The 26,351-nt window shown below is 33.4% G+C and overlaps 1 protein-coding gene across 1 annotated transcript in view; it reads right to left on the bottom strand.

Annotated features, from left to right (window-relative positions):
• The window catches only part of LOC143232279 (uncharacterized), a 41,052-nt gene extending 15,182 nt beyond the window's left edge, over positions 1–25,870 (bottom strand). The window contains exons 1-3 of the mRNA XM_076467476.1: positions 25,471–25,870; positions 13,129–13,202; positions 3,712–3,885 (exon numbers count right to left, since the gene is read on the bottom strand). Of these exons, the coding sequence (XP_076323591.1) occupies positions 3,712–3,885; positions 13,129–13,202; positions 25,471–25,693 (471 nt within the window). The 5' untranslated portion in view covers positions 25,694–25,870. The remainder of the gene's footprint in view (positions 1–3,711; positions 3,886–13,128; positions 13,203–25,470) is intronic.
• Between the last annotated feature and the right edge of the window lie 481 nt (positions 25,871–26,351).

Below are 26,351 nucleotides of genomic sequence, written 5' to 3'. Positions count from 1 at the left end.
TTTTGTGAGCACTATACCCAAACACCAGTATCAGATACAATGTCAATAACACCTGTTGAGAATATCCAACACTGGTAGTTGGTGGACCCTAGCCCAAGTGGACCAGCTGACTGACCCAAGAGGGGCCCACCCCAAGGCAGCCCCATCTACAGAAATTCAAGGCCAAAGTGGTGTGTTAGGGTTGGAACCCTCAACCACCAGGATCCTCTCCTCTCCTTCACAGGTCACCACGCACGGCAAACACGTGGGTGGATGTTTAGATTCCAGAGGAGGTAAACTGAAAGAACAAAACCTTCCCCCTGGGAGGTCATCTCACCACATACAAGATTTCACACCTGGAAGTTAAAAAAAGGAAAGTTCTAATTAATCCTCTTGCTATGGGAAAGTCAAAGTTTGCATGTCATTACATTTTGGAGTTCCATTTCAAAGTTAAAATACTTCATTAACAATGTATACAAATAACTGTAGCATCAAAACACAGCTAAGAAATTAAATTTTAACATTATAAAGTTTTAAGTTCTCAGTTTCATAAAGAAACAATGTATACAACTAACCATGGCATCAAAACATAGCTAAGAAATTAAATTTTAACATTATAAAGTTTTAAGTTCTCAGTTTCATAATGAAATGAAAACTGTGATATCTCTTCTTCAGATCTTCTCAAATTTATTTACCACCCTTTCTGAAATTTGAAATTTAAAGTAGATTACTCATTATAATTTACATATTACAAAGCAAATTTTAATTTTCTTAGCCTTCAATCTTACTTGTTTGTAATCATAAACTACAAAATCAGATTCACTTGCCTTGTCTGCTTGTCACATCTTTTTCTTTCACAAATTGGCAATAATTCCCACTGATATTTTACAATATATTATTTATAACAATAAAAAGGCAAAGTTTTAATCTGTCAAACAGCATTTAACACCCTGTTGTTTTTAGTATAAAGTACTCTTAACTTCACCTTCAGTTTGAAAGTATATTTCATGGTGTTCAGATTGTCTTAGATAGAAAACCACTTAAATTAAAATAGTTATAAGACATTGTTATTATTCTGTGTCCCACGTGAATTATGTAAATAAAAACTAGTTAGTGTACTAGCACCATAGTTATTACAAAAAAGTAAACGTAAAAAGTATGATATTTCTAGTTTTTCATGTACATTCTTTACTTATTTTTATAAGAGTAACTCAATGTAAAAATCAGAAATTCATTTGAATAGATTAGGTACGATAATGAACAATAACAAAAATTATTTTTGAAGTATGCTTGCAAACAATTCCTGTGTTACATTTTTAAATATTATAACATGAGCTAAGCATTTGCTAAGTGATTTACAACTTATGTAGCAGGATCATTAGTCAGACACAGTTCAAAAGGCAATAAAACAATAAAAATAGACAGAATGAGATATAGACTGTTACAAGCATTAAACAATTTACAATAAACAAAAGTAGTTTCCTGTTACAATATGCAGTCTTTCTAGAAAGAAAAGTAGATTCAGATTTATTTTATATTTTTGATGGTAGTTATATGGTCATTCAGATTGACCTGACTGGAGTTAGAATATCAAAAACAACAGATAAAATAATTTTACTGAAGAAAAAAACATTTTATATTTATTTACCAGGTTTTAGAAGTTATGCAAATGAAATTTGACAAAAAAGAACAAACCTTTAGTAAAAATACTCAATCTAAATGTAAAACATTTTTCCATGTGACCTGTAACATTTACTGAGAGCCTGCCAAATGTTTTAAAGATACAAAATACATAGTGAAAGTTAAGGTATCAGAACTCTAGTGGTTAGCTTCATGCTCACAAAATCAGTCACATCAACTTCCCCATATGGAAAGAGTTAAGAATGAGAATACAATTTACCCTTGTGTAAACAAGTTATGTAGCAAAGTGAAACTAGATATAATGGATTTTAATTCTTGAAGCAGGTACAAAAAAAGCAATCTCTATACTTGGAAGGTGAGTGTAGATATGCATGACTGAAATTTATGAACAAAATCGGCATTGCCAAGGTATGAACAGTGGTCTGAATGTTTCTCTTTCTGCTTTTTTAAGATTCAAATGATATTTAAGAATTTTATTACTTGTTGCTATGAATTTGCCAAATTTTTATCAGTTTGTTGTTTGCATAAAAAATGTTGACAATAAATTTTTGAGTTAACAATTTTGCTGGCATAATTTCAAGAAGATTGAATTAGTACTGACTGCAGGTGGCAAGGCATACCACTCATGCCTTGCTACTTCACAGGAAGTGAACTCTGATTAGATGTTTTGTTGAACTAGAATAAAAAAAAAAGCCCTTGTTTTGGAGTTGAAATCCATCAATTAATGATTAACAATTGAATACTTGTATGAAATGACAATATTGTCAAAGCAGCTAACATTAAAATCACATCATGCTTTGTAAAGATAACATAAATAAACCCAAAATTACTAACTTTTGAAATACAGTGAAGTCTCTAAAGAAAACACTACTACAGCTGAAAAATGTTTCATGTATAGAAATCAGGAATATTTTGTAATGGATTACAAAGACCCACATTCCAGTTGATAATGTACAAATAATACCAAAGACAGTCAAGTGGTCATTACTGTAGTCTATAAAGACACTAAACTAATGAGTAGAGGGAATAAAAAATTAAGTCAATTGACAAAAAATATTTTTATTTTTCAATTCAGGAGTGTGTGGAAGTCCAGCAGAAATATAACCCTGTAGATGAGTAAGATGGACTAGTGGATTATGATGGACAAAACTCAGCTGGAATTAATACATCACATTTCTGACAATAACACTTCTGAAGAAAGTTTGCTCACATATCAGTGTAATCATAAAAGAAAACAAAGTAACTACAGCAATTACTGATTGATCACTTTTCACTTACAAAGTAAAGATTAAGATGTTGTTAAACATATCTACCAAACAAAATTTCAAATCAAAACTTTCATACAAAACTTTTCTGTGCAACATGATAGGCAATGTTGTGAAAATTAAATATTCGAGTATTTTGATAAAATTATTCATATTATTCTCAAAAGTTATATAATGAAAAGATCTCTTTACACTGTTTTCTAATTTCAGTACCTAAAATCAACTTCCTGTCCACTAGCCAAAGGTTATTTTTCATCCATGGAATTATTATTTTTAGGAGGTAAGGATAGAACATTTTTTCTAAAATTTGCAAAATTTCAGAAATAAAGAAAATATAAACAACATGCCTTTATCTTCTTTACATAGAATAAAACTATAGAATAAATATTCTTTTCCAAGTGTGAAATGCAGAAAATATGGCATTCAATTCAACAGGAGCAGTTGGATAAATAAATCACTTCCAAGGATAGAAATAAATTTGATCAATTACACTATTTAAGTTTGATATGTGACTAAACAAAGAGGTTTTATATTGTCAGTATTGCTAAGCCCAGGTTACAGGTTGGTGGTGTAATGTGATTAAGTACTATTAAACCCATATGGAATAAACAATGTAATAAAGTACAGTTTTTGCTTTCTATTCATTGCACCCATCATTTCTGAATAAGGTATAAAATTACCCCTATACTAAAAAAAAAAGCACAATTGTTCACATAAATGAATAAAATTACAATAACTTGGTCAAGGTAATAAATTATATATTAAATTTTTTCAACTGTAATATCTGAACATAGTAACCTATAAAATTTAGTGTAAATTTTCTTACCTGTTTTATCTTATTGCATAATTCCTTGACCAATATTTCATCCCTTGCAGCAATTTCTTCTTTTTCCTTTTGGATCTGAATAGCAACTTGTTTCTCCTCATGCTCAATCTCCTGGATCAATTTCTCACTGGCTTTAGCTTCCTCCTCTCTCTCTCTAGCTTTCTCTTCTAACAGCTGTAAATCACCAAAGTTCATATAAATAAATATGAATGTAAATTCAATTTATTCCTATAATGTGATAAATAGCATTTTAAATAATTAAAAAATAACTTTACTTAATATTCACTTCATCACAGTCTTAATGTTATTTTTTTCTTATATCTTCATAAAAAAATAACACACATGTACAGAAGTGTCAGGACAAGAGAATATTTTATCATTCTTTCTATCTTACGTTGATAAATCTTCTATACCATTACAGAAGCTAAATTTAAACACTATGCTAATGCTTCACTGATTCCTGTTAACAACTGTATAAGGCAGGGTGAGAATACTAATCATTATTTACAACTCCCATTTACTTGTAACAAGGGCATATTCACAAAGATTGTTTAAATCAGCATTCTGATCAAGTTTAGAGTATAAAATAACTGTCATGGCATCCCATGCAATGTCTTAACTATATAAAACTAAACTAGCAAGGAGCTACCATATGGTACCAGTATATGCTAGAAGAATTTAATTTAATAGCACTATACACATAAACTTTGATCAAAACAGTGTTTAACACTATATATTAAGTGTTGTTGTCATGCCATGGCCAAAAAAGCACTGGGAACTGTTAGTAGGGTAGAAAGTTTGCATAAAAGCTTTACATGATGCTGGATGGACTCTCCAACAAATTGCTGCAGACTTGAAATGCTTCCCAAACACTGTCAAGTACACCTAAGATTATGAGACTGAAGTAGGTAAATGTGAAAATAGGAAAAGAATAGGCAGAACACCTAAACTCAATTACACTGATGTTAAATATCTTCGTTTATGCAGCCTTCAGGACAGAAGGAAGACTGCTACTGACCTCAAACATGAGATACAGCACCAAGAAGACTTGGAACAGAATATTTAATCATGTAACAGTTAAAAGACCTTCACTTTGATCTTCAAATGTTGTAAAGACTGAAATTTACTAAAAAGTACAAAAACAGGAATGTTGATGATTGGAAAAGTATGTTATGGGCAGATGAGTCCTAGTTCAAATATTTGGTTCAAAGCATGTGTTGTACATCCAGCTGAAGAAAAGTAAATGATACTTACCTCAATGAACAACACCTATCATGAACCAGCATGATGGTTTGGAGGAGATTTTCTATTGAGGTGACACTAAGACATTTAAAAAATAGATGGAATAATCTACCAATGCAAGAACCATCAGTGTATACCCAATGGTTTATGTACTATTAGTAAAGGAGTCTACTACCATCTACCTTATACAGAAATTACGTAGCTAAGAAAGAAGTTGCTGAAAGCACTAAGAGTCCCATCTAAACTCAATTGAGCAATTTGTGATTTGATATTTAGTCAAAAACTAAACAAATCATAAGTCACTTCCAAAGAAACTTTATGGGAGTGCATGAGAGACATTTGTAGTAAAATCCCAAATGACACATTGATTAAATATGCTACAACAATCCCTGAAAGACTATCTGCAGTTATTAAAGCAAAAAAGGGACATACAAAAATATTAACCTTTTATTGAACTCAAGCACTTCTACCAAGTTTCTGTGGTATTAAATAAAGATTAATAAATTTTGATGTTTCACCTGTGGTTGATCTTCCATTATTCTTTGAAATTACCTTAAAATCTATTACTTTTTAAACTTGGTCTTAACACTTTTACACAGTACTCTAAATGTTAACAAAAAGCTAACATTTTGTTCTTTTTTCTCAACTTGGCCATACAAGAGTTATAATTTTCCTGTCCTAAAAATGTATTTCCAATAGGTATATACCTCCTCTCACACAAATTAGCTATTATCACTCAGTGCTGCCTCAATATGTAAACTTTTCTTTTATACATGCCAAAAGCATGGTGCTCCTCCTTGTTAGAGTTACTATATTCCAACGTGTTTCTCATGTAAATCATCAGTGTGTCATTTCTTAACCAACACTATGCATGCGACTCCCTCTACAGTTCTCTATAGAACTTCCACTTCTAAAGGTGGCAAAAGGTATAAGCACTGAAGAAGTGGGAAGAAAGGGTGGGAAGTCTGAGGGAGGCAAGTAACTTTCAAAAACACATTTTCAGTACAGGAAAATTATAGCTTCTGATACACTGAAAAAGAAGAGGGACTAGTACGAAAGAATAACAGAAGTACCCCCAAAAGCATCTGAAGAATACCCCTGATAACAAGAAAAGTAGATCCAAAGATCAGAAGAGAGGAACCTCATCACTGCTGAGCCAGGAATACTCTTTACTCATGTGTAATAACACATGGGCAGAAACTGTGAGGTGTAGAGAAGTTAGAGCATGGCAGACTGTACTTGTAACGTAACTACATCCAAAACCTCCTCATGAGGTACTGACATCCATGTAAGGGAAGGATAAAGAACATCACCAATCCAGCAATCCAGGAATGGTCATCTAGTGTTGAAAGAATGTTGATCCCACAGAATCAACTCCCCCAATCACAGGCCAGTTGCCATACAAAGATAATAACATCCTTGTAAGAAGAGAACAAGGGATAGTCAAGGATAGAACTGAAACAATCCTATGAACCAACAACTGTGGCTCAACTCTAGTGTGTATTTAATGTGCATCAGTAGGCCACATCACCCAGTAAGATGATAGTTCAATTCCACTGTTTGTGTAAAAGGAATCAAGAGGCCATATCATACTGTATGATGACAGCTCAACTCCTATGTTTGTATAAATAGTATTAAGAGGAAATGTCAACCAAGAAGGTCAAGGCTCAACACCAGTGAGTGGTATAGGAATAAGGAAGTGACAGCTCAACTCCAGTATTTGAGTAAATGTTATAAGGAGACCACGTCATCTACTAATGTGACAGTATGACTCCAGGTTTGTATAAATGGTGTCAGGAGACTATGTCATCCAGTTAGAAGATGGCTAAACTTCACTTATGTAAATGTGATCAAGAGGCCATGTTGCATCTACACCATTAGATCACCACTGCCCTGCTTTCAATTGAATGGTTCTAACTTGTTTCCTGTGGAACTCATTCAGGAGGTTATGGTCAACATCCCAGCAGTGTTGAACTGAAAAAAGTGGCTAGGACTCTCCCACTCCATTTCAGGAAGGAAGTGACAATGCAGTGGAAAGTCCCGAGGAGTGTCATCACTGGAGACAGTGCAATGAGTGACCCCAAAATCTTATTTTGACAATCAATTTATATGGAGTTATTCACTCAAGGTATAGCAGGGATGGGCAGCAATCCCCTTCTGCTTTATACATGTACTCTATGGATGGTATGTTCTGGAATGGGGATGTTTATCAAGAAAATAATCATGAGGTAATTATCCATCAAGCAATTTTGTGGAATACCACATCTCAACAATGAGTGTGCAAAGCCATTTAATAGAAAGCATAAATCAAATAGCATACAGTGGAAATTTAACAATAAAGAATAGCTGGTTGGGAACCATTTGCCACTGAGCAAAACACACATGACAGATAAACAGTGAGATAAAGATCTCTGAAAAAAAAAAAAAGGAGAAATATTAAACTTTACCAGATAAAATCACAGCAATATCTGAAGAATGGCCAAATGTGGCAGATGAAATCCCAACAAAGATGAAACTACGAGATGATGTAGACAGTGAGAGATGACTCCATGTGGAATGATTCACATGTGAGAATGTAAAATCCCCTTCAGTAGATGATGAAGATGATATGCAAGGGAAACAATAAGGTGAAGGACTGGATAGAAGGGCAACTGAAACAAGATGAGGAAAAGAATGTAGGGAATAATAAACCATTTGACTGAAGAGGTAAACCCAATTGGCAAAGAGAGATGATAAAAATCAAACATAGATGATGATTGCTAGAGGACTAAAGGCCAGTTTCATGTGTCCCAAAAGGTAACAAAATGAGCTCTAGAAGTACAAACAGCCCTAACCAGACATATGAGCCAATGTAGATCAAGAAGAGTATATATGGGAAAGAGAAGAAAAATACAGGAAAAAGGGAGTAACATTCCTCCAGAGTTGCCAAGGCCTGCAGGAAGAAGAATGAGCTGGATAAAGGAAAAACAGGTAGTGGGAGAATGGTACATGAAAATGTCAATAACAAACAATTACAACCATCACCATATACAAGCTAAAGAATTATTTAATACAGGAAAGATGTAACAGTGGACATGAGAAGATGGTTGAAATGAAAGTAAATTAAGGGAATGTTTCACCATCTAAATAATCCACTACATTATAAGAAAAATGAAAGGTATGGAATAAAGACCACATGGTATTCAGAAAGTGAGGAGAAAGGGTAAGCCAGTCAGCAGGAAACATTCCAGCAGTAAAACAAATGTGGAAGACCTGCTACCTGCTTTGTCTATGCTACCATGTAAAACGGACAGATGGAGCAAGGTAATAAGGAAGTGAAACAGCATGTAAAGCCAGATCTTCACACCAAAGAACAGACATAAGAAAAGTGTGAAGATGCAGAAAGTGAATGTTAGGATATAGAGCATGGGATAAAGCAGTGGTTCCCAACATTTTTTTATGCCCTGCACCCCTAAAAAATTTTAATATGTTCTCGCACACCTCACAGTAATTATTTAAGAACAAAGGTGAAGGTGGCCAAAACAAATTTTTATAATTTGTTTTTAATGATATATAAACAAAAAAGAAAAATTTGGAAAAGAAAAAATATTATAACAAACTAAATGTTGCATAAACCCTACATGGCCTACAAACAAATAAATTTTCATCCATGTATGAAATGAAATTTCTTTGAATTTGAAATGTTCAAATGTTCACAAGCCAATTTAAATTTAATGACTCTTTTGTTCCTGTTTATTTCATATGGGTTTTTCAAAGCGTAGCACTTTGTTGCTGATAGCAATCTGCAAGTCTGCCTGTGCACCCAAGCAATTTCTAGATTTTGTCTTTATTGATAAAAGGGCACTAAATCCAAACTCGCATAAGTATGTCGTCACGAATGGGATGAGCACATTTAGTGCTTTTTCACAAAGTCTTGAAAACGTGCATTGCCCGAACACCAATATTGTTCCAATGTTGTGCTTTCAAACCGCATTTCAAGAACTCGATTTATGCACAGTTCAATAAGATCTTCCTTCAGTTCTTCATCATCCAACATATTATCCAAACTGAAGGAGTATGGATTCATAATCCATTCTTCAGAAGTTTCCAGTTCTCCTCCAAAATATCCATCAAATGACTTTGATAGTATTTCCAAATGGTCCACAATTTCTTCACACACACATAGAAATAGGGATTCATCCTCACCTACCATTTCTTCAAGTGATGGAACATTTAAAACATTCCCTCTTTTAACTCGTCGACACCAAAGATGTAACTTTTCTTTGAAAGCATTTAACTTTTCTCAGCATTTCAATATGTTTATGTTTTTCCCTTGAAGTGATACACTCAGGTCATTCATACGAGTGAAAATATCACTCAAATAGGCCAGTATTTGGTTGAATTCTTGTGATTCTATTTCTCTGGGCAGATCATAGTCATGTTCCTTTAGAAAAGTTTTGACTTCTTCTCGCAGTTCAAAGAAGCACATTAAAGCTCTCCCACATGACAGCCAGCAGACTTCTGTGTAGAAAGGAAAACTGAACGCTGACTTCCAAAATCTTCACAAAGCGACTTGAAGATGCAGTGGTTCAGAGTGCGACACCTAATCCAGTTGAAAGTCTTCACAGAAGTGCCAAGGACGTTTTTCAACTTTGGAGGCAATGTTTTTTATGCCAAAGCATGTCGATGAAGAAAACAGTGAGTACCTTGCAAGTGCAAAATCTCTTGTTTCATCAGTACAAAAAATCCTGATTTATTTCCTAGCATAGCAGGGGCACCATCAGTACACAGAGAACCAATAATTTGGATATCTAAATCACATTTCGCAAAGAAGTTCTTCACACACTAGAAGACATCTTTCCCTTTTGTGGTTGTTTTCAGATCTTCACAATACAAGAAATCTTCCATTATGGCACAGTCATGGACATACCTCAATAGTGCGATAAGTTGACTGCAATTTGCAACATCATTTGTTTCGTCTAATTGGAGAGAGATTTTCAAGGGACTAAGACTGATATCTGCAATAACTTGGTCCAAAATGTCCGAACTCAAATCACCAATTCGGTTTTGAATAACATTATTTGATAATGGCACTAATTTAAGCTTGTTTGAGGCTTCTTTTCCCAGAACAATTGTTGCCATTTCTAATGCACACAGTTTTATCACCTCTTCTGCAATTGTATGGGGCTTCATTGATTTGGCTACTTTATACGCCACGTGGTATGAAGCCATCAGCAGTGGTTTGTCAGCAGATATAAAACCTAATTTTGGAAGGGTTGCTCGAGAATCAAAGCAGGCCCTTCTACCTTTCAACGATTCAACATCATGGCCTGCAACAGCTGCTCCACCATGCTGGTTATTGAAGTGTTCCTGCAGCTTAGATGGCTTCAAATTTGCATTTAAAAGGACAGTGTCACAAAGCATGCACTGGGGATTTTGCAGATCCTCAGTTGTTCCGATGCAAGTGAAACCAAACTTCACATAATCATCATTCCATTTCCTTTTCTTTGACATATGAAGTTTTTTTTGCACAAACACAGAATCAACAATGCACTAACTACAATAGCATCATGCATGGGTTTATATACTCTGTGAAACTTTCTAGAACATTCTCAAATATACCTCATATGATGTCATCGATTAATTCTGGATACTTCTAGAAGTTTCTCGAGTCACGATCATGTGAATACACAACATAAATAAATAATAGACACTTTAAGACGATGTTCACGAACACAGCCTAATTAGTTGTGTCGAGTATTTTGGTCAAGTTTACGTTTCGTGTCATGTTTGTTTACAGTTGTACATCAAGATTTCGGTCTGCACCAGTGATGGTAGAAATGATAGTTTATCGTAACAAGATAAAAAGCTACATCTGTAACAAGAAAAATAAGAAATAAAAATCAAATGCAATTTTTGAATATATAGGACAGTACGAGATAGCGTTCCAGGGGGTGCTATCTCGCACCCCTAATTAGGAACCACTGGGATAAAGGCTGACAAAGAAGGGATGGAGAAGCAGATAAGGGATAGGAGAGAAAAGCAATTGACTGAACCTTGGAAACCAAGACTACCCAGGTGAACAGGAAGCAATCAGGGGGGCTTGACAAGGAGTAAAGTAACCAAGAAATCACCCAATGAAGTAACTGGATGGATGGATGGATGGATGGATGGATACACAAAAAGATAACTGTGTTAACAATCCAGGCTGAAGATATCAATTGCCAGAGCTAGTGGATGATGTAGAGACAACCAAAAGAAAAGAAATTTGACGTGTAGGACTATAGCAAAGGCATACATGTGTGGAGAACCCCAATGATGATGAGGAACCTTGAAAATGAGGGGATCTAATGCCCACTCAGTGTGATATATCCAGTTGGGGCAAGAAAAAAAGTCTATGACCAAATTGAAAGCATACTTTACAGGACTTAAAGTAAAGCAAATGTGATGTGCTTGGCCCCAGTAGTAGTAGTCCAATAACCAAAACATATATCTCTAAACCAGTTTCCCCCTCAGCACTTGATCAATGCTACCACTGTAAAATTGTTCAAAGAAACCATCTCCAGACAATGTCAGATAAGAATGAAACAATGTAGCACCCAATATGCAGACAGAAGTTTAAGAACAGTGATATAAAAAGTGTTAATGTCCACAGACCACTGGACCAAAGTGTCATTGTGATTGCCCCATACTCCCTATGCCTGAAGGGAAGTGTCCTTGTAAAGATGTAGATCCGGAGATGGGGAGAAAGCAAAATACCCGATGACTTATGAGCATTGTCAAGCCACTAATGCAGATTCTCTTGTAGGAAAGGAAATAAAATAGGGGTAGAGAGACAATTCTGATTAGATTTCTACTGCTTGTGAAACACCCTCTGAAAAGATCATAAATGGGCATGGCTAAAGGGGACCAGTGACATCACAAAAGACCAAAACCAAAACAGAAATGAACCTTTCATGTAGGAAATGACTGAGCTGAGAAAGGGTGGAGAACTAAAATTCCATTAAATAAAGTCATGAAGGAGAAAGCAGTGCCTAACAGATATTAAGAGTTGAAAAAGACCCCCAACTGAACAAGATAGTGAGTGAACATTGGAGGTAGGACTCCTGCACTTTGACCAATCAGTCCATCCAAACCACAACAAAAAGTAGCTGTAAAGTGGTCAGTTCTAGTTTGGAAGGAGACAGAAGAAATCATCCAGCCAAATGAAATCACAGTCCATGAGCATTTAGAGGACATCCAAAAGCCCAAATGATTTGGACAAGCATGTAAGGTGTCAGAGTAATTCTGAAGAAAACAAACAAACCTGAAATCGATTGACCAGACCAAGAGAAGCAAAATGAAAAGAAGGATGAAAAAGAGGTGATACAGGCATGTGAGGAAAGCATAGGAAACATCTATAGGTCATACCCACAAACCAGGATAAAAATGCTCACCTCAGAGAAAAAAAGGATTCCAAGGTGAATTTGGATATTGATATGAAAACCTGAGGTAAGAACAATTGATTCATGCCCATCAATCCTCAATTGTCTTGGAGACAATGAAAAACCAGGAAGGATGATGAGCGAGTTCAATTGCTTGAAACCAGAGAAACTGCCACACCACTTATGATAGATGTTGGTCGGCCACATGAACTCTAGAAGGAGAGATGGAAATGGGAAAATGAGAAACCAGAGATGGTGAAATTAGTGGGAGTGGAGATAGGTGTGAGGACATGTGAGAAAGAGACAAACAGCTACAATATTTGTACAGATGGAATAATGGTAAGCAGACAATACCCAAGGGCCAAATGTATGTAGTTCTAATTCAACATACAATACTTAATAATTACAAAAATTGGCATTACAATTTTTTTTCTTGAAGTTTACAAACTAATACATATAACAATGTTTAACATGGTAAAATGCTATAAGGTTCACTATTAAAATTAAGATAACAATAAATTATACATAAAAAAAACAATAAAAAGTTTACAAAAGATATATCTTCAAGCTTTTATTTAAGTTTACAGGGAATTTTTAAGTTCCCCAAATGGATTCTTAAACCTTTCAACTTTTGCTTTAACAAAACTTTGAAATGTTCTGAAAAGTTAAAAAACAATTATGCATGAAGGTAAAATTTTTCACAAAATTATATTTAGAATAAAAGTGATTTTCATCAATAAGAAAAAGTCTCAGGATGTGAGCCCAACCTTACTTTTTTCATCTGTAGTTCATATTCTCTCCTTATCTCACCAGGTCTACTGATGTGTATAACCTCAGGAGGAAACTCTTAGAAAGACAAAAAAAAAATACTTGTTAGTAAAAATTACACCAAATTTTATTTTTCAATGACAATGATAAATAATTTGAAAATAATAATTACATTATTTTTGCTTTATATTCAACATCATACAGTGGAACCCCTCTAAAGCAGCCACCTTCAGGACTGAAACAAACTGGCCTGATTAGAGAGGTTCCACTGTACATAATTAGGGATTATGTAAACAAAAAAAGGGACTGTGATTGAATGACCGCCTTAAAGGGTTGACCGAATCTGAGGGGTGGCCACTTAGAGGGGTTCCACTATACTAGAAATAAGCCTCATTAACTGCTTATTCCAGATAAAATGTTCATTCAGTATATAGAAAGTTACATTCTGCAAACTTATACTAATAAAATACAGAAAATATTTCACAGATGAGTTAACTGAAGAGGTCTACACATAACAGGGAACAATGAAATTAACACATAAGTTTAATGTCAAAATTGTTAAAAAAAAAACACCATCATTGTATAAGGTAATCCATCGAGTCAATGCTCACCTGCAACAAGCAAAAATATTCTGTAGCCTTGTTTGATAGAGAAATCAGTATTAACTTGATAACATTGACCACACAGAGATGAATAAAGAACATGAGTATAATTTAACTATCAAAAAATATTAATGGCACTTTATGTAAAAAACTTGATACTATTTACTGCAATCAGAACAAAACAAATCCCCAATCAGAAGTTAACATTAATTTAAGGAATGAAAAACGTAAGTATAAACTTAAATAGAAAACATTTCAAAAGTAATCACACTGGTTCATGGAACAAACAATAAAACAGTTGCTACATTGAATGATTTGATGTATATATTACATCGATAAAATAACTAGGTAAATAAAACATGGGAGGTGAGGGAATTTTTAATAACAATGAATAAGGTCAGTCAGCCATAGGAACAACTCATGACACATATTGGCCACACCACTCTTTTTATGAAATGATAAATGTTAGAATACCACAATCATGGATTAAGTATTTTGAAGATAACACATTACACTCATGTTTTTTTGCTAAGCCAGAGGCTACTATGCAGATGCACATTATACAGTAGATACAGGTTTGCATTAATAATCAAACACATTACACATATACATGTATAGGTATTATATATTGAACCTTTCATTTAACACAGTCATACCAACTGCAAATATGATAAATTTAAATACTGAGCTAATCTAAATCAAGCAAGTTTAATCACCAAAACAATCTTCTAATTACTTCTATATAAACTCAATATGCAATTTAATTATTATCACTTTGATATTTGACACATACCAAAGGTAACAAAAGTTCCTGAAATCTTCGCTTCAATTCAAGTGTTTCATTCATAATATAAATTATATTCTATTCAAGCTACATGTCTAAAATTCAATCACTAAGAACTGTCATGTTTGATACTTTATTTTTAGACAGTGTATCTCAATTCTGGCAACTTTCATTTTTCCTGATTCACTCCAATTGGATAATTCAAATTTTTGAAAGTCTGTCACATTTACAAGTAAAGTTTGAAATGTTAAACATCTCATATAAAATTTAATATTGAAATTCAAAGTAAATATTTAAATAACAACACATTTATGAATGATTACCAGTCAGTGTATGTAAAGAACACTTTTTATCATACAATCAATGTACATTTCCTGCACCTTACACAATCAGAGTATTTAACACTTAATAAAGGAGAAACTGAAGTTTTATTCTCATCAAATAACCTATTTAATTTGTTTTCAACACAATTTGTGTTAAAAAACAGACAATGTAAACAGTTTTAATAATGTACATCTCATTTATCAAGCAGTAAAACATGATATTACATTAATCTTTTCAACATGGAATTAGAGTTTGCATCACTGTTAACTGGGAAATGACAATTAAGCAAAACCATATGATACCTTTCAGTATTGCTCACAAAACCTAGCATGATTTTGTTAAAAGTTTAAAGTACTTTGTGCACAAAAAATGACATTATAATTACATCTTTCTTCATCTTATAGTTTTCATACTAATTTGTTCCTTTCTTGTTTTTTACTACTTATTCTACATCTAAAGTTAACAGTACCCTAAAAACATATTACAGCATCTCTGGTAGACATGCACAACTCTTTGGTAAAATGTTCTTGTACCATCTAGTACTGTAAGTCTTGAAAACTGATGCAAAATATGGTATATATTAAAAATATATTTTTACACTTTTCAGTTATGTATTTTAAAATATAAAACCATGAACCTGGATAAATTGGTTCCAAACTTTATCCTCTTCTCCAAGAGTGGGGGAAAGTTATTCAACACTCTGAAGGAAAGATCCCTCTTCACCACCCAAGCAACTGGAAACTAGATGTGAAAAAACTCCCTAGCTCAACTAATAGAATCTGGAGGGTTATACACATTGGGAGTCCTGAGGATCAGCATTCTGGAAACAGTGCATTACATGAACCAAGTTTGCTAAATTTTGAAAATCAAACCAACTTTGATCTATTAGTTTTACTTATAATAGTCTATGAGTGGTGGTCCAGCAGAGTACAGTAATATCACCAACTCAGCCTCTATGTGGTCTTATAGAACACTTCATTTCTAGAGCCTATTGTGACTGGTAGTAATTACAGCAAAATGGTGATTTGCTAGTGCAGAATTGGTTTGATAAAAGCACACCTATCTGAGCAACACTCGCCACAGAGTGAAATGCTGTGAAAACTAGATAAGGAACCATGAAAAAATAGAAATAAAAATACTCACCCCTCTAAATCATCTAGCACAAAATAGTTAAGACAGTACAGGGGAGGTAGGCAAAAACCCTGAGAATGAAGAAACTGCCATATTAAGCAAATAAAGTGAAATGAAGGGTTTAGAGTAGGTCCACATACCAGTCTACACAATGATCTCCAGTGGGCAATTCAAACATGCTGCTAAAAACTCAGAAAAGAGAAATTTGATTAAATGTGCCTCGTACAGGATATCTCGCCTTCAATGAGGGCCCACAATAAGTAGCATTGACTAGGAAACCAAACCTTCAAGGTCCTCAACTGAACATGACTAAGTTTGAAATTTGATGGGACACACAGAGAGAGTGAGCAGATGAAGTGGAGAAAAGAATTGAATCCCTTTTCCATCTGTTTGGGTAAGAAAAACTGCTCTGAAGATGATGAAAGGGTAAAAAAGTGGTCTGTGGACAAACTGCAAATCACTCCAACTGATCGTTCAGTAGCTATGAAAAATAAACGTCTAGTTAAAGGGGATACACTGCATATAAAAGACAGGTCACAAACAGGTGCAGAGAAAGAAAATATAACCTAAATCTACCCAACAGGTAATTGGAATGATGGAACAATTACTCAAAATGATGTAAGGAATCTGGAGAATACGAGGAATTCAAAAAATATGCAGTTGCAGTAATCAAACAGCAGTTGATAAGGTCACTGTAAACAATGGCAACTGTGACAGATTCAAAAACCTCTGTCAAAAATTCAAATCTAAAAAGTTATTGTTGACATCACTGACTGAAGTGTTGAACTTCCTCTCAATACAAAATTGCTGTTATGTATGTCATCATTACATCTGATAAAAGTGCCTTATGGATGAGGCAGAAACGGAGACAAACACATGTCAACCTCAGATATTAAACCCCAATGTATGTGAAAGACAGCATACTTGTGCTCTTGTCTCAAAGACATGAGGGATCAAGCGATGCACACATTCCTAAGAGAAAGAACCATCCATTCAGTGGATATATTATAGGTAACAGTCAGGCTTCCTGTTCGAGAAGAGATTCAGCTGAGCCTGACTTTAGAAACATTAATTATGAAACAAAACAACCCACACTGATGATAATGAATTGGAGAAAGAATAGATGTTACAGCTCTGAGAATGACGCATACCTTGATTGTTTCTGAAAATAAGATCAGGTGCAAGATACTAACACTTAATGAGTAGTGCTAGTAACCAGTCGCCTAAGGAATAGTGCATGCAAAGTATAATGGAATGGAAGTGACAAAAAAACTTGTATGAATTGATAGAACCAATGTGATACTGATTCTCGCCTGAAAGTAAAAACCCTGAACTGTAGTACCTAACACTCATGCAAAAAAAAATGCCAATAGTAATGGGATGCCACCACTATGGCAATGTGCAGATAGGAGATGACCACAATAAAATTAGACATCCACAATCCTAATAAAAAATACCAACTCAGAATGAGTAACTTCTGGCCCTTTGATAACCTAAACATTGATACAGATGAGAAAGATCAATGACTGGACACCAATCTCCAGCCTTCTTAAGCAAAAGAACTGACAGGAATTAATCCCTAGAAGAGCTTCAACCAGCATGACTCTCCGAACTCCGAGAGCAACCAAACTCTGATAGCTATAGAACTAAGTTTCAAATCCAAAGGATCTGTGATAGAGGGACACCCTAAAGGTTGGGTGGATGATGAAGATGTGAACTTAATGATAAATCATGCCTCAAGGACCTGTAGTGCCCATGGTTTCATGGTTATGGTTACTACACATCTGGAAGTTCTCAAAGTCAATCCCCAAAGATCCCAAAGGCATATAATAATCACCAATGCCATTGGTTGCATTCTGATCAAGTTACAGAACCATTGGATATGGACAGAATCTATTCTAGGTACCAATGTACCAAGGGGTTATCAGGGATCAGGACCTTCAAATGGAGGCAGAACTATAACCTCTTTAGAAGCCAACAACAACTGAACTAACATGGTTCCAGCTCATCATCAATGAAGCTGGTGATCCTGAGTCTTCCAACAAAGATTAAAGTTAGGAAAACTAAACACTAGATTTTAGAGTTTTAATCCTGTAGAATTACTGCTGTTCCACTATGGAACCTTGACCTATTTAGATTAGCTACAAACTCTGTCTTACAACCCATAATTTCAAGAAGATTTATTATTTGAGAGTCAGAATGTACTTCACCTTATGGTAATAGGCTAAATCGTGTAGTTCCAAAAACTGTAGCAGATAAGACATAACTGTCCTTTCATATAACTGAAAAGTAAACCACCTTGCAAGAACCATAGTGTCTGGAAATTAGAGAAAACTAAATATTCACTTGTATACCTTTCAATCTTCAAGTTAGATAAATATTCAAAATATCAAACTTTGAAGAACCAACTGAAGAAAATAAACCATTTGAAGACTGTGTTTATTACCAGTGAATTAGAACATTTAGTCAAGTAAGTTTATTCTGTTAAAGCAAAACAACATTGGTCTCACAGATGTGTCCACTATAGGGAATGAAACCCCAGATTCCAACATTGTAAGTCCATAAACTTACCATTGTCCCATATGGGGACTGAGAAGCCAATGGACTGAAGGAAGGCACAAAAAAAAAAACAAATATAAATTATCTCCAGAATCTTGAGGATCACCCACAATTACAGCCTCAGTCCCCTGGAGAGGCACCACTGAACCTCATATCTTCATCTCATTACGAATAAATGTTATGTGAGGAAAGTAAGCATGTTTTAGAAAGTTAAAATTATTTATGCTAAACATCCTCAGGTTCATAACTGTTTTCATTCAATTGTATTGTTTTACTGCTCTTTCAATCAAATGTAACTGTAAAACTTTATAACAAAACAAGAAATCATCCAGTAAACACACAAGTTAATACATTCCTTACCTAAAAATGTATTTTTGATAGGTCCTTCCCTCTCTTCATACAACAGAAATGTGTGTGTTTGCATTTGAGATATTGCACATACCATTAACCTTGAGCTATCTCCAGTATGTTTTAATGTGAATTGTAGTCATCATTCTTTTAATTACATACAGTTTGCATCTATTATAGCTTAGTAATAGCAGAAACTTACTAATTTTTGATACAATTATTACATTAGTGATTTTTTTATTCATTTCAGAACATAAAATAACAATAAGGTCAAGAACAATGTTCTTTAACTATTGCAAATTAACTGCTTTCGAACTAAACTGTAAATATATTAAAACAATTCCCTTGCCATATCTGAAGTAAACTCAGTGATAGCAACTTTGTGTATTTAGGCCATATTAAAATTTGTTTTTTAACTAAAACTGCAGGCCAAGTTTGCTGACATAAATCAATAAAATATGTCTCACTAAACTGTGAATATAACTAAAATATGCACACTTTGACCCTCACCCATACAAAAGAAGGCTATGCACTCAGCTCTAGTAGCCTGCAGCTTGCAAAAGGAAGTTATAACCTTCTTAGACTTATATTCAATACTTCTTTAAATACAAACCAAAATAATATTTGCCCTACTGGTAGCAACAATACACTGACTAGATATCTTAAGAAACAAGTTAACCAAAACATAAAGATCCCTTTCTTAGAAAAAACTTAAATTATACCATGTCTCACATGATGTTAAATGCAGAATTAGTTTAAATTAGATGTTTATGTCCAAATGCAAAGGCTACAGTTCCTTTTGAGTTAGCAATTCAAATTAGTGATACTTACAAGCTCAAATATAAAATAATAACCTCCTATCTTTTTTATTTGCTGAGATATCATGACATTTTTTGAATAAAACTGTTCCTGGCCATTTCCTCATTTTTTGAAAATACTTCCTTACATACACTTGCTTAGCCCAATAATGCATCTATAACCAATCAAAAGCTCAGAATGTCCCCTAGTGGCTTTCTCAGACTTTCTGAAGTATTTGGGTGACAAATTCATCCTCTTCTTGCTAACTTCCAAGGAGTAAGACAAAATGTTAGTGAACTTGTAATTTCTTTTCTTTTTTTTTAGAACCAAATACAGCTAAATTACTAAGCTTGATAAATTATAGCAAAATTCTGTAGTATGACATATTAAATTATAATTTTTGGTTACTTCAAAATGTATATATATATAAAAAACCTAAAATAAAATTAATCACACCCTCCACGTGCAAAGTTTGATGATGCTTAGCAATCTATAACAAGCAACAAACAAATAAGAAATTTGTAACTAAAAGATATAACTGTTTGTTATACTTCTTTATTTACTGTTCTATATTTTAAGAACAATAAGGTTAACAGCTTGTTTGTAATTGTAATAATATATATACATATATAACTGAACCATAACTGTATTTTACAAAATACTTATCTACTAAAACAAATAAACCAAGACATGACACTCTTATAAGGGACAGTTTTATATTCTTGGATACAGTAACATGAATGCATGCATGCTGTGTCACTACCACTTCTGCAATGCTAACTAGGTGTGGCTCAAAGGTCAATATAATAAAAATAATAAACATATATGCATACAATGTTATAAGATTTATGCTAACCACTGGTGTTTTTGTGTTAAAATCTGTAATCATTCTAGAATGAGGAAAACATAACTTATTTTGTGTTGGTTGGTTATGAAGTCAGTAAAATTGACAAAACCCACAAATAGATTCAGTAGTAAAAATAACATAGTTGCTCTTTAAAAAGTTTGATAATTATCTGCAGATTATAAGAATTTCACATGTGAAATTTGATATGCTTCTGATGCATAAAAGTATTTTAATTTTAAAATCAAAATTACTTCACACATTGGATAGTCAACATTCAAAATGAACAAAGACATAAATTAAAAAATCTAAAAATTTGATATTTTGCTTACAAAAGCCTTTAATGTTTACTAATGATCTGCAAAATCTCATGAGGATTTGCTTACAAATTTAAAAGTTATAACATGAAAAGTTTAACAAGTGTAAAATGGTTATGAGGTTAGGCTGTGGAAACAAGCCCTTGCTGAATTAGCAAAGATATTCTTTTCATGTCACAGTTTTTAAATTTCATTTCAAAAATTTTTAGAACCTCTTAAATGAATATCTAACACTGTTTTTCAATGATACAGTAACACCTGTCTAAACCAAAAACTGCATAGAGTAGAAACTTGTACAAGCTGGAAATAAAATTTTGCAAGATTATCTTATGATTTCTCTTATAAAAGGTCCTTTATATGGCAGAACCTGCATAACACGGACAGAAAACTGTCTTTCATCTACCTCATCTATCAACAAGTAATATTAGAACCTGAATAAGGCAGAAAAAATGTTTTTGATTAAATATTATTTTCTTATTTAATTAATAATTTCTTTACATATTAATAAATTCTTGTTAAATTATTAATTTGTTTAAATGTTAATAAATTCTCAGACATTTTGTTACATTAAGTATTGATTAAATATATTCTGTTCTTTTTCCTGCTGTCATTATTTATGCATTTAAATCAGATTCATGATTTGTAAAAATATGTCTTTCAAGTGCAAAATTCTACTCTTTAAATAATTCTCATGAAAAAAATTCCTATCTTCCCTAATTTTTAAGTCTAGGGAACATTTACCATGGGTAATAGATAAAAGTAAAAATCTGCACTGAAATTACCAAAAAAATTGACATGTTAGATGTAATGCATTTTTAAGTGATTCAGTCAAATGCGTAATAAAAAGCTTTCGAAACTGTGGATTTATTCTTGATAATAGAGGAGATTGTGAGGAAGTCATTTGTTATGATGATTTTGGTGAAATCCAAACTCTGATTGAGAAAATTGATGCAGCTGATTTTGTGAACATGGAAAGTTTGGTGAACATTAACAAGAATGTTTTAACAGAAACTGATTTAAAATTTATAATAGAATCGCAAGATGGTGACATTGTGAGAGATTCAGAAGATGAACAAAATGGAAAAGACAGTGAAGAAATAGAAATTCCTACTTCATCGCAAGTATTAAGTTATATTAATGCTATCAAATTGTACACAAAAATGAAGGAGAAAAATGAACTTCAAGAAAAGGCCATAGTATTAGCATTCTCTTTTAAATACATAAGAAAGCCCATTAAAAAAACGAAACAGTTGAAATTGGACACTTCAAATAAATTTGATTAAGATTTTGTGTACTTATGTATATGTTTGTTCTTATTCTAATAAATATAGCATAAACAGTATAATAACTTCATTCACAAATGTTTTGCTTCCCTTAAGTCAAGCAAGTATAACACTCTGCTCAAAAATTATATATGATTAAAGAAATGCATGTTCACTATGTCTAAGCCAGAAAACTTGCTTAAGCCAAAAATTTTACTCTGTTGCACGTGATTCTGCTTTACACAGGTTTTACTACACTATGCTTTTTCTGCTACTTTCTCAACCTTGATACTGTATACAGGCTTAATGCATTTGACCAACCTTGTAACCACAATAAAAAAAACTAATAAATTTAAAGTACTTTTTTTATCATTCTATAATGATGCCTATTGTATATGGGGCCAGAGGATTCTTCTGGAGCTGGTGTCAATTATTTGTTGGCAATAAATTTAAAAATAAATCCAAAACTTCAAACATGTGTACAACAAGTCTTTACACTATAGGATATTTCACTTTAATCTAAAACTCAAAATTCTATTTTCTTATCAAAAGCCCACTCAGGCTGATTTCAATTTCTTTAAAATACAATTGATAATGCAAACTTTTTTTAATTCTCATCACAGTAATATCAGTGAATAATTCACTTGACTATGTGGATTGACTACAGTTGTATCTCAAACTTTAAGACAAGTTCAATTACTTTAGAACACCCTTCGACTCTGTAAAACCGTGAAACTCACTTTAATATATTGGCCATCAGGACTAATCACTTTCCCAGATAACTTCATGTTCACTAAACTTTTATCTGACTGAACTTATACTCACTTTCAGTAACTTAATATTTCCTGATTAAACTTCTACATTCTTTATAAATTGACTATCATTGCCAAACTGCCAATCACTCAGTCCAGATCTGTCTATCACTTGACTTTACTCTATTTGCACTTGCTAGCTACCTAGACACACACCCCTTGTTCAATAAGACATCAAACTTTCTATAAATAATGCACTGCTATGATGGAATAATACTAATTTAAGATAATAAGAACAATATCAAAGATTAAAGTGAGTTGGCATCAACAATACTACAATAATTGAACCACACACAACATACAGCTCTTACTAAGTTATGCAACCAAACTTGTCATTACTATCACCTTTAAAATTACTTTAATTACTTTTAACTCTCTTGCTATGAAAAATAATCATTAAATAAATTCACAAAATAAACTAAATAACAATGCTTATACTAAACAGTGTTGTATATCCAACAGCTAAAATATTTTTTCTGATTTTTCTTTCACTATTCTAATCTAACTTAAGTTTCCAATTATATTTCAGTTAAATTTGTAATAAATAACAACTATACATAAAAAGCAAAAATTTAATACTAACATGTAGGTCTTGTACTTTTATTTTGCCTGCAAAGATTCAATAAAATTTTAGCACTTACTGGCTGGCTGACTAACAGACAACAAGAGACCCCCTCCAGGTAGTCATTAGCCCCCTTTCAAGGAAACAAGTAAAATGACATTTCAACTGTTATACAAAATGTTATTGATACTTTTCTCAACACATATTTCAAAGACTTGAATAACTTTGAATTCTCTAAAATTCTAGCAAATTCATCTTAAACAGCTATTATCAATGTCGCTACCTTCATAAAATAAGAAGAATGTATAACTGATTACTGGAATATATGGGATTAAGAAATTGTCACATGTAAAGAGGTAGAGACCTCCGAAATTCTTTTCTCTTGAAAATCATGAAAAGTGGGAGGGGGTCTGATCCTGACATTTAAGACTAATAATGAAATGTATAGTGTTGATATGTCAGCTTTTTAATGTAGAGAATGATAGATAAAGAGAACACAAGTATTAATTTGTGCAGGGAAGAAGTCATATTCAGCTAACACCGTATTATTTTTCTAACAAAGAGACTGACCTTTGAAATGAGTTGCCTTCAGATGTAGCGGAAGCACTTAATTTATACGAGTTTAAGGAAAAATTAAAATTTCCTTATTTACCTTGAATGTTCGTTTTCTACATTGGAAATTGGACAAAGTCCTGATGATCAAAAGGTTATAGAATATATTTAAACCTATGTACATGGGTTGGGATCAAAATACACATGCCATGACCTTTTACAAAGTGTTATTTAACATTGTATCTTCGACTTCATATCAGTTATCAACCATTTATTTACTTTACATTGCTTATTTAGTGGTAGTTTATGTTAAAGAAAAGTAGGTAATTTCAAATGTAATTTACAAGGATACTAAAAACCATACATATGCACTTTGGAAGTTTTAAATATTATGCAAATGCAGTATGATGTGAAAAAGTATTTTTATTCTACACATGAACATCACCTTGCACTCTAACTTGTTAGCATCCAAGTCAAACTGATGTTATTAATTCATACTATCTTCAATACAAATACATTTGTTATACATCCACTTTTTACATGCAATAGATTTATGCATTTTAATAAAAGAATACTACCTTTCATTAAGATTCACCAACATGAGCACCCACAGGAAGGAATAAGAGAGGACAACTAACCCACTTACACTGCATAAAAAATTGCATGTATTATGATGCAAACTTAATGACATAGATAAACTAAATGTTTTTAGTACTTTTTATTAAAACTGTTAAATGTTTGCATTTAAACACATATAATACACACTATCTTAGTACACTGATTTGGTCTATAAAGAACTGATCTCCTATTTACATGTTTTATTACCCCTTAAAAATATTTGTGAGTTCCCATGCACACAAAGTAAATTAAAAATTATAGCCAATGTTACTTCCCCAACATGTTTATTGTTTTGAATTTCATGCAAAGCTACACAAGGACTATCTGTCCCTAATTTTGCAGTGTAAGACTAGAGGGAAGGCAGCTAGTCATCACCACCCACCATTAACTCTTGGGTTACTCTTTTACCAACGAATAATGGGATTGACCACCACATTATAATATCCCCATGGCATATTTGATGTGATGGTGATTCAAACCTGCAGCCCTTGGATTACGAGTTAAGTGCCATAACCACCTGGCCATGCCGAGCCATCCCCAATATGATATAGATTCCAAGATGAATCAAATTGGACCATGCCCATGTGCATTCACTGATTCTTTAAATTAATTTATATCAACTGGAAGATAATTTTTATGTTTTTCAAATTAGTTTAGATGTTACATTAATCACGTTTTCATCTTTTTCAACTTTCTTAACAATAATAGTTGTGAAATGTAAAATACAAACTTAACAAGAATTTGGTTGAAAAAGATGAAAATGTGATCAATGTAACATCTAAACTCATTAACCTATGTTAATATTACTAAACTGCTCTTTATTTGGATCCTACCTTCGGACAAGTTATCATCTTCAATGCCCTCTTGACGCATACGAACTTTTTCTGGGAAGGATTTTTTTATCAGTTTCCATCGTTTCATATCTATTAGTTTATTTTCTCTAGTTGCTCTTCTCGCCCAAGTTGAAATCCTTATCCGACACATTGGACAAGTAAAATTTGCTTCCTGAACATTCTGTTTAAAACATGGCATACAAAGTTCATGTTTACATGGCATAGTAACCGGTTCAATAAGAATTGATAAACAAATCGGACATATCACATCTGAAAGTAAAAGTTTTTTTCTCCTTTTTCTTTTTCACTGACTTTTCATTTTTGTGCCTGTTTTCATTGACTAACCTGTCAGGTGATGCGTCTTTACTTGTTGACGCCATTTTCTTATTCCCGCTATACTGAAATTCGAACTCTGCGCCCTCTAAAGTAAATTAAAAATATTAGCCTGAGTCTGCGTTTATGTTATAAGTGTGGCTGTTCAGGAAATCGTTTTATATTATATCGTTTGTTTGTTTTTGGAATTTCGCACAAAGCTACACGAGGGCTATCTGTGCTAGCCGTCCCTAATTTAGCAGTGTAAGACTAGAGGGAAGGCAGCTAGTCATCACCACCCACCGCCAACTCTTGGGCTACTCTTTTACCAACGAATAGTGGGATTGACCGTCACATTATACACCCCCACGGCTGGAAGGGCGAGCATGTTTAGCGCGACGCGGGCGCGAACCTGCGACCCTCGGATTACGAGTCGCACGCCTTACGCGCTTGGCCATGCCAGGCCTTATATTATATCACTATTTTCTCGAGAATTTAAAAATATTCGGGTCCCACGCTGGTACAGCGGTAAGTCTTCGGATTTACAACGCTAAAATCAGGCGTTCGCT

Source organism: Tachypleus tridentatus, chromosome 11 (assembly GCF_004210375.1).
Source record: "Tachypleus tridentatus isolate NWPU-2018 chromosome 11, ASM421037v1, whole genome shotgun sequence".
NCBI lineage: Eukaryota > Metazoa > Arthropoda > Merostomata > Xiphosura > Limulidae > Tachypleus > Tachypleus tridentatus.
The sequence above is the reverse complement of the archived record's forward strand: the minus strand, read 5'-3'. Positions and strand labels throughout refer to the sequence as shown.